The sequence below is a fragment of the Arachis hypogaea genome, chromosome 16 (assembly GCF_003086295.3).
Source record: "Arachis hypogaea cultivar Tifrunner chromosome 16, arahy.Tifrunner.gnm2.J5K5, whole genome shotgun sequence".
Classification (NCBI taxonomy): Eukaryota; Viridiplantae; Streptophyta; class Magnoliopsida; order Fabales; family Fabaceae; genus Arachis; species Arachis hypogaea.
The window spans coordinates 83,840,456-83,851,344 of record NC_092051.1 but is presented as its reverse complement, the minus strand read 5'-3'; the positions used below and the strand labels follow the sequence as shown (position 1 = coordinate 83,851,344).

Genomic DNA, 10,889 nt, shown 5'->3' with positions numbered 1-10,889 from the left:
TGCCTTCCTTTGTTGTGAGACATTGCCCAATAGTGAATTACATAGGTTGTCCTTCATCCTCCTTGGCATTGGACTGACCAGCTATGATAACCTCCATGCATTCTGTTTTAGAGTTGGCTGATTGAGGTGACTCAGGTGCTGCCTTGTTGTCAGCGTTTTGTGGTTTCAAACTTTGTTCCTCCTCTTGCATTGACATTCCTATAAATTCCTCCAATAAGCAATTTAAGACTGGCTTTTTCTTACGTTGAGTAGCCTTATTCTGATTCTGGACTGAGTTGTTGAATGTTCTTTCTCTTTCAGAGTTAATTCATATTCCCACTTGGCTAGCTTTAACTCATTCACCAATGTCATCCTCTTTTACCCTATCACTCTCTGTGTCCTTCAGCAAATCGTGGCAGTTTTTCACCTCGTGCCCCAATTTTGTGCAGTAGGTACAGAACATTTCAAGTCCCTCATAGCGCAATGCCACCTCTACCTCCTTTTTATTAGGTCCTGCAACAATTAACTGATCCCTTACTTTCTTGGTAGCTTCAATATTGATCTTAGCCTTTACAATCCTAGTTTCTCTGCCTCTCATCTGAAATTTACCTACCTCTAACACTGTGCCCAGCCTCTCTCCCAATTTACGTCCACCTTCGAGGGTTTTAAACGATTCTGGTAAACCCCAAAATTGAATCCAAATTGAAAAATTAGAAATAATCTCTTCATCACCCTTCTGATCTTCCTTCCATCTCTTGACATGGAGCACGTAATCCTTGAATAGCCATGGAGAACCACGTTTAACACGCAAGATATCCACCTCTTTATTAAAAAAGAATTGGAAATTGTCCCCTTTATCACTCACGCTAAATCCCTCTAGATTTCCCCATATAGCCTTTAAAGCATTCCCCATGGTTCCAACTGAGAAGATTTTGGAAGCAAAGAGTCTGCCATAGAGACTATGGGAACAAGTATTAATACCTTCTGATATGTCTGCCTCTTCCAGTGGAATCACATTCCTACCTCCTTTTCGGTTGTCTTCCTCGGTCCGATCTTCATCCCACCTTGCCTCAGCCATGCTGATTACGTAGATTATCTTTATCAAACCAGTAGTCAAACTAATTCTTCTTGGTTAAGGTTAGGAGCTCTGTTGATTCCATAGATTAATATACTAGCTTTTTATACCTTTGATTTATGCATTGATATCTTTTCAAGAATAGGTTTTCACTCTTCATCCTAAAGGGTTTGAATGTGTTGGAAAACAATTCTTCTCTGACTTGAATTCTTTTAACTTCTTGAAAAAGTTGATTAATTAAATTAAGTTTGAAAACCAATTCTCACAAATTTTAAGTTTTGAAACTAGACTTGATAAGTGACATAAAATCAACTAGGGGAGATTCTTATGAATTGTGCGGTTTATGAATCAATAAACGTGCTTAACTCTTTTCTTAAAGTATATATATATATATATATATATATATATGTATGTATGTATGTATGTATGTATGTATGTATGTATGTATGTATGTATGTAATTAGAAGGAATTATTAAATGAGAAGCCTGAAAAGGAATAAAAAGAAAATCCGCAAAGTTTAGGTCGGCTAGGATTATAGAAATAAAAATAGTTGATAAAATTTTCTATCTCTCCTAAATATACAACATAGCCTCTATAGGTAAGTTTCCAAACAGTTAATATATACATACACATCTTTAATATTTTGAGAGAGAGAGAGAGAGAGAGGGAGGGAGAGAGATCTAAACAAAATGAAATACAGAACTTAAGATAACTTTGTCGTCTTCCAAACAAACTCTAACCCATTGTAGAGCATTAGGACTTGCATCTGAAAAATAGTGGATACATGGGGAATGAGAACTCCCCCGACTCATCAATTTTCGGTACAATAAAAATGTCAAATAAATACAATATAAGATAACAAGAAACTCACTAAGAAATCTTAAACTTCACCCATCATTATTTCAATCCTAAGTTCTCACTATTCCGAAATCAGGCAACTATCATAAGAAATTCTAATCTAACTCATCCTTATCCAAATTTCATGGTCCTCCAAATTCTAAACAGAACAGCCCTCAGCGTCCACCGACACCAGCATGAGGGACCTCTCAGATATACAAACATAAGCAAGGCAATTAAGTAATACACAAGTAAATTCAAATAAAGCAATTAGCATATAGTCATTTAATATGTACAAGTAAATAAACCATGGCAAGTAGTAAACCCAAACAAATCAATCAAATGCAGATGATGTATGTCTGTTCTACTGGCCATGAGCTCACGTGTCGATTACTTTGCCACAACTCGACACATCTGATAGCTAATTCGGATATTGTCCTATTGAAAACTTGTGGGTGATAAACCACCACGATCCCCACCTAATAAGTGGTACACCACCATGATCCTCACAAAATTTTATCTAATTATACAATTTTATATATTACTTTTTTTCTAAAATGTATATATATACTTTTTAGAGTTATTTCGAATCAAATAACATATAAAAAGATATTAGAATCCTATAATTAAATAACTAAGGATTTTGCGAACTAGTACGAAATAAAAGTATAATTTTTTATCGTAAAAAACTAAAAATTCATTTTTTTATTAAATTTACAAAAAAAAATGATAATTTTCCTAATAACCCTTAACGGAAAAATCGAAAAGGAGAAGAAAAATTGTATGTGAAAATTTTAATGAACACTTATCAAATTAGTGGAATTTAAACTTAAATAATTAAATTTGAACCAAATAATAAAAATAAGAAAAATTAATACTCTTTTCATATAAGATGTTTAAATATATTTTATTTTTACAAAAATTAAATAAAATATATTTTAGTCTATGTAATTAGAATATTTTTTAATAATTATTTTTATATATAAATTAGTGATAATTATTTTTATATATAAATATTTACCTAAAATATATATTGCACAAGTTTTTAACGTGAACCTTGGGTAAATAAATTAAATTATTAAATAAAACTGCAAAAATTTAAAAATTATATAAAAAATAAAATTCTGCAGGAAAAGAGAAAAATAATTATTTTATTGTTTCAAAAAATTAATATAAAATAATATACTTATTATTAGTTTAATAATTTTTACTTATTTTTAATATTTTAACTTGATACAAAAATATTTAGTTCAAATTTTTTATATATTTTATGATTCATGAAAAATATTTAAAATAATTAAAATTTATCACACTAATATTAATATATATTTTATATTATCATTAACATTATAATAGTAGTAAAACTAATAATATAAAATATATTTATTATTATAATGTATTTTATTTATTTTTAATTTTATATTATTAATCATGAAATATAAAAAATTAAGGTTAAATATGTAAAAAGTTTAAATATTTTATATTATGAAATAATAATAATAATAATAATAATAATAATAATAATAATAATAATAATAATAATAATAATAATAATAATATATTTATGGTTAAAGTAATAAGTTTATTTATTTTTAATATTTTATTATTAATCATAAAATATACAAAAATTTAAATTAAATATTTTGTAACAAATTAAAATATTAAAAATAAATTAATTTATTATATTAAGAATAAATGCATATTTTATATTATTATTACTAATATATATTTATAATTATAATAATAATTATTAAAAAATATTTTCATTAAAAAAACTAAAATACATGTTATTTAATTTTTATTGAAAAATGTTTTTAAAAATAAAAAATTCATTTAAACATTTTTCAAAAAAGAAAAGCGTCATTTTTTCAAAAATAAACTTTAAAAAAAACTAAAAGTTGATTAAATAAAAAAATATTATTTCAAAAAAAATATTTTAATTGTAATTTCTGAAATGCCTTTTTGTTTTTTGGTTTAGGATGAATTTGTTGTACTCCCCATAAACTACACTAGGCATCTTCATAAATATAAGATTAGGTGAGAAGAAAAGTTAATTAACAATGGCAATCATTGTTATCGTTTGCAAAGTACATAGAAATACACAAGAGTACACAAGAATAAGTCAAATTATTTTAGAAAAATAATAATTATTTAAATTTATAATAAAAATCCAAAAATTAAAATTAAAATAATTTATTTTTAAAAATAATATTTTTTTATTTATTAGAACAAAAATCATTTTGAATTCGTCTAATTTACCGTGAAACCGAGAAAATAATGAGCAAAGTTCCAAGCCAAGACCCGTGTCAATGACACGAGAACAACACTAATAGACACGTGTCAGATATTTGCTTAGTTGCTTACACAATACACAGCGTAGAATCGTGAACAATTGGAGGCACAAGTGGTGCAATACACAATGTGAATCGTGAACAATTAGAGACACAGGCGGTGCTCTAACACAATAAACCTCGTGTCAATTATTCAAGATTTTTTTTATAAATAAATAATTTAATTATTTTATTTATTAAAATAGGTAATTTATGTTGTATTTATTAATTTATAATACATTAATTTATCTTTTTTATCATATAAATGAAATATATTCATACTACATTATAAACAAGATACGTATATTATTATTAAACAATTACGATTAATAATAATACACATAACTCATTTAGATATGTGCATTTTTTTTAAATTCTATATATATTCATAATTATTTTGTTTACACAATAAATAAGATAAATAAATGTAAAATAAATTAATAAATAAATTATAAATTATATATTTTGATAAATAAAATAATTAAATTATTTATTTATAAAAAAATTTCAGTTACTCAAAAATTATTTAACACATATTTTAAAAATAGACCGCTGTTTCAATAAAAATACTAAAACATATTCTCATAAAAACATTCACGTTAAAAATATATTTTGTTTGAGTAATTATATTTTAAATAAAAATAATATATTAATAATATATTAAAATTAAATTTTATAATTTGTTATTAAATAATAAAAAATAACAAATATTTTTATATAAATATAATTATAAAATTTTATTAAAATACATAATTTAAAAATATTATTGTTACGGTGGAAATAAGTAATAACTTTTTTCTATAGATTTTAATAAAACGAATGAGTTTATATTACTATTTTTAAAAGAAAATGTCTAATAAGGATTCTAACTCTTAAAAAAAGGTAAAAATCTTTTATTTATAAAAACATATAAAATTAAAAATGATAAATAACAATTATAATTACAACATGATTCAGTATAATTTATTTTTTATTCTTAAAATACTTATAAATGTGTTTAAAAAAGTACAAAAATTTTACTTTTGTTGCAACATAAATCATTAGAAGTTAGAACATATAAAATTGAAAGTGAATATGTGATTTCTTCGCTAACTGGAGAGGAGGAGAGTCATGACTCCCAAGTCATGAGCCTATTATTTAACACAATCGTTACTAAACCAAATAACAATAACAACAAAAACAATCAGCACAAACCTTAGCCTTACACAGAAGTTCGCACGGCCTAGATTAAACCATACACCAGTTACCTCTATCAACGAAGGCGACATTGCATGGATAAAAAGCTTACTTCGAAAAGGGCTATTTCTAGCAATGAAGCCAAGTGGCCAATGCGGGAAGTTCTTCTGCAACCTCGCTCGAGCTACCAACACCGGATGCCCTTCAACTACTCGACTAGACCGTCCTCGCAGGAATGCTTTTGTAGGGTTTCACACAAACGTTTCACTCAACAATCGTTTTCTCTAGGGGTGTGCATGGGTTGGGTGAAACCGGATTTCATGTGACCCAGACCCGAATCCGGCCCTAGACCCGATGAAACCTATACACTTTCAGGCCACGATTATACTGGGTAAAAAACGAGCTATTAACATTACATTATCTTGATACCTTCTTATAAGCTAGCATGTGAAAATATCCAAATTTTCAACACTCCAACCATTATTTGACATGGTAAAACTCACTTAGAAAAATATAACAAGAACCAACTCATTTTTTAAAATTAAAGCATAATCATAATCAATACTAATATTGTCTAATAACATTAAATATTTAAATCCATACAAATAACACAATTATTATGCATTAGTCTAAAATCTTATGCATTTTAAACATAAAACATTAACTTATAGTCTTATAATAACTAATAACACAAAATATTAAAGTTTACAATATTTAAATTCCACATAAGAATAGCCATCATCCGTCACTAATAACACAAAATATTAATTGTGTATGATGACCTGGCCACCGGGCCAAGTTCGGGTGACCCGAACTATGGCCCAGACCCGACCCGAAATAATGACCGGGTCTATTTTTGAGACATTTACCCGACCCTAGACCCAATGAAATCACATTAAAATAGCCTCGAAAGTGTTCGGGGCCGGACCGGGTCTTCGGGTCGGGCCGGCCCATGCACACCCCTAGTTTTCTCAAACACTGCCTTGCTTGGGGAAGGCGAAATGATTTCGCGAAAATGTAATGAAGGAAAAGCAACCATCAAGTGAAAATTTGTCTTTAAAATTTATTTTTTGGTGCAAAAGACGATTTTAAAACAAACTGGAACCTTTAGACTATTTTGTAGCGAAAAAAGGGCAGAAACGAAATAAATTTTTTACCTCTACGTTAGGGACCAAAATCGTACTTAACCATAATAATAATAATAATACTAATATTTGAAATGTTATTAATATTATTTGAAATATTTAATTTTTAAGAATTTGGTCTAATTTAAATTATTAATAATTTTTATTATTTTTAAAAAATATATTTTTATATTTACAAATACATATATTTTATTTACATGATAAATGAGATAATTTTTAATGTATCTCATTTACATTGTAAACGAAATATATGAAAATTGAATATCTCGTTCACAGTATAAATGAAATGCATTAAAAATTATCTCGTTTATAATATAAACAAAATAAGAATAGATAACATATTTTTATAATAATTTTTAAAATTATTTAATTTAATAAATAAAATATTTATTTAATTTTATATAAATAAAAAACCAACGGTGGATGTTACAGTTTTTGTCAATAATTTAGTGAATCAATAGTCCATAAACTCATTAATTATTCAGTGAATCAGTGCTCCATACATTTTTTATTTTTAAAATAGTTTTTTAGAGTTAAAATATCTATTATATCTTTTATACTTATTTTACCTTTTTTTAATTAATAAAAAACTTATTTTAACTTTTTTTTCAATTTATAGTCTAGTAGTCTACAGAAGAAGAAGAAAGAAGGTATGAGACACTGAATTATTTATCGTTGTCGCCACTCCATCAGGAATTTATCATACCACCTTCAACAATTCAACACCAGTCAATTCGAATTAATGAAAAAAGAACAACCATATTTATCAAAGGCGACGTTGTCGCAGATCTAAGAAATAGAGGAAGAGGACAGCGAGAGAAGAAGAATGAAAAGTAGGGAAGAGATCGAAAGTAGATGCATGGTGGGCGAGGACAGAGGCGGAGGTGTGTGGGTAAGGAGTGTCGCGGACAAATGCAGAGACGGAGGAATGGTGAGGAAGAAGAGGGTGATGGAGGCCGAGAGAGTAGCAGGGGAGGAGGGTAGCCGCGGAGGTGTGGTAGGAGAGGAGAGAGGGGGAAGAACACACGATGAAAAAGTGGTAAAGAAAAAACTAGGTAATTAACTAAAATTAATTAGACTTATGGATAATCATATCTTTCAAATTTTAAAATTAAATTGAATTTTGAGTGCCAATGAGCAATAGCTCAAATGGCATAGACTCCCCATACTCAATTAAGAGGTTGCGGGTTCGAGTCTTCTATCTTTCCAAATTTTAGCCAATGAGCAATAGCTCAAATGGCATAGACTCCCCATACTCAATTAAGAGGTTGCGGATTCGAGTCTCCTATCTTTCCAAATTTTGGAGAATTAGAGTGCTCTGTTAGGGTTTCTTAGTGCTCTGTTAGGGTTTCTTAACGGAGTTCCTAGTGCCGTCAAGGCTACATTATCAAGATCAATTAAATCTCAATACAAGTCTACGTAATCTGCATGGCTGAGACAACGAGGGATGAAGATCGGATCGAAGAAGACAACCTGAAAGGAGGTAGGAATGTGATTCTACTGGAAGAGGCAAACATATCAAAAGGTATTAACGCTTACTCCAATAGTCTCTATGGCAGACTCTTTGCTTCCAAAACCTTCTCAATTGGAACCATGGGGAATGCTTTAAAGGCTATATGGGGAAACCCGGAAGGATTTAGCGTGAGTGACAAAGGGGATAATTCATTCCAATTCTTTTTTAATAAAGAAATGGATGTCTTGCGTGTTGAACGTGGTTCTCCATGGCTATTCAAAGATTATGTGCTCCATGTCAAAAGATAGAAGGAAGATCAGAACTGTGATGAAGAGATTATTTCCAATTTTCCAGTTTGGGTTCAATTTTGGGGTTTGCCAGAATCGTTTAAAACCCTCAAAGTTGGACGTAAATTGGGAGAGAATCTGGGCACAGTGTTGGAGGTAGGTAAATTTCAGATGCGAGGTAGAGAAACTAGGATTGTGAAAGCCAAAATCAATATCGATGCTGCCAGGCAAGTAAGAAATCAGTTAATAGTGGTAGGACCTAATAAAAAGGAGGTAGAAGTGGCACTGCGCTATGAGAGACTTGGAAAGTTCTGTACCTATTGCGCAAAATTGGGGCACGAGGTGAAAAACTGCCATGATCTGCTGAAGGACACAGAGTGAGATGGTAAAAGAGGATGACATTGGCGAATGGGTTAAAGCTAGCCAAGTGGGAACGCGAATCTACTCTGAAGGAGAAAGAACATTCAACAACTCAACCCAAAATCAGAATAAGGCCACTCAACGTAAGAAAAAACCGGTCTTAAACTGCTTATTGGAAGAATTTGCAGGGATGTCAATGCAAGAAGGGAAACAAAGTTTGAAACCACAAGACACTGGTAACAGGGCAGCACCTGAGTCACCTCAATCAGCCAATTCTAGAACAGAATGCATGGAGGTTATCATAGCTGGTCAGTCCAATACCAAGGAGGATGAAGGGCAGCTTATGCAATTCGCTATTGGGGAGTGTCTCACCACAGAAAAAGGTAGGAAGTGGAAAAGGTTAGCAAGACAAGGTGCTGCAGAGTCAGATACTAAAAGTGAACCCAAAAAAAGGTTGATGAGTGGTATAGCTGAAGTAACTACAAAGAAAGCAAGAACAGAGGATGAAAATGCAGTTGAACAGATGGTGGAGGGTGCCAGCCTACAAATGGCACCCAAGGTGCCATGAGAACTATAGTTTGGAATTGTCAGGGTTTGGGGAGACCCCTAACAATTCACACCTTAAAAGGGATCTGTAAATCCCACTCCCCCGAGATTGTGTTTATAAGTGAAACAAAGAACCAATCTCGACAGGTGGAAGCAAAACTTCGGGTATGCGGCTACGAAAACTGGCATATTGTTAACCCGACAGGAGTGGCAGGAGGACTTGTGCTAGCTTGGAAGGACAGCATCAGTGTTCAAATTATTAGCAGTGGAGAATTCTTTGTGGCAACCGAAATTAAGGAAGTCGGAAGCAGTGAGGTATGGGCGTTCATTGGTGTCCATTTGAGTTGTTCAGAATAAATTCGATCCTTACAGTTTGAGGAGCTTATAACAATGAGGCAACACATGGAAGGAAAAGTGGTAATAGCAGGCGATTTTAATGCTATAACAAGCCAAGCGGAAAAGGAGGGTGGAGGCCAAAAATCAGCAACCACCATTGCAACATTCACTAATTTTATTGACAGTAACGAATTGGTGGATATTGGAATGGTGGGGCACCCTTTCACGTGGACAAATCGAAGATAAGGAGAGGATTTGGTGAAGGAGAGGCTTGACCGCTATATAGTTGGGATGGAATGGAAGTTGAAGTTTCCGAATGCAGTGGTGCACAGGCTTACAGAGTCAGGCTCGGATCATGCTCCAATTTTGATGGAAACCGAACCTCAATCCTGGCATAGTAAAAGGCGGTTTAAATACCAGGAACGTTGGTGTGGAGAAGAGGATGTCAAGAGAATTGTCAGTGAAGTGTGGAGAATGGAAGTTGTAGGCTCGGCTATGTTCTCCTTGGCCCAAAAGTTGAAAGTTTGTTGACATAGACTAGTTCAATGGCAGAAAACTCACAAAGCAAACTCCCGGAAAGAAATTGAGGACCTTCAAGCTAAACTAGAGGAGTTGCGGGTGGCTGGAATCAATGGGGGAGAGGAGGTTACCAGTTTGGAAGAGAAGTTGGAGCTGGCATATTTGAAAGAAGAGAGCTATTGGCGAGAAAAATCTAGAATCAAGTGGCTAAAAGAAGGAGATCAGAACACTAGATTCTTTCACCAGAAATTTCAATCAAGGATGCGAAGGAACAGAATTTGGAGATTAGTGGGGAGGGACAATGAGATTGCATCGAAACCGGAGGATATTGCAAAGGTAGCTGAGGACTACTTTTGCGATATTTTTACTTCTTCTTGTTCGGCTGATCTGAATCCATACTTAGAGGATTTGGAGTCTAAGGTTACAGCTTCCATGAACCGTAGGCTCCAAAGGCCAGTAACTATGGACGAGGTCAAAAGAGATACATTTAGTGTTCATGCTCAGAGTGCTCCTGGTGATGACGGGTTTACAGCTAAGTTTTTTCACTTTTTCTGGGATATAGTTGGAGGTGACGTTTTTAAGGCAGTGAGAAGTTTCTTTCACAGTGGCAGAATTTTAAAAAGCTTCAATCATACTCAAATTTGTTTGATTCCAAAGGTGCCAGATGCCAGTGATGTAACACCCTAACTACCAAAGCTCGCACTTCCGGCTGTGCGACTCTGATAGCTCGGACATTACGACGACACTTATATTATTTAATACTAAAATATGAGCCTGTTTAAAATTTTAAACCGCAATACCGCTCCCAAAGATACTTTCATTCGATAACGTACATCCATAAATAC

At 31.9% G+C, this 10,889-nt stretch overlaps 2 protein-coding genes across 2 annotated transcripts; one reads left to right on the top strand and one right to left on the bottom strand.

The window, feature by feature from the left end:
* Window positions 1-334: 334 nt before the first annotated feature.
* On the bottom strand, window positions 335-1,057 carry LOC112757195 (uncharacterized protein At4g02000-like). Its single transcript, XM_025805804.1, has one exon. It carries the CDS (start codon window positions 1,055-1,057, stop codon window positions 335-337), a length of 723 nt encoding a protein of 240 aa, XP_025661589.1.
* Window positions 1,058-7,971: 6,914 nt separating this feature from the next.
* Window positions 7,972-8,664, top strand: LOC140180146 (uncharacterized). The gene is made up of 2 exons (XM_072220557.1): window positions 7,972-8,257; window positions 8,351-8,664. Exons 1-2 carry the CDS (start codon window positions 7,972-7,974, stop codon window positions 8,662-8,664), a joined length of 600 nt encoding a protein of 199 aa, XP_072076658.1.
* The last annotated feature ends 2,225 nt before the right edge of the window (window positions 8,665-10,889 follow it).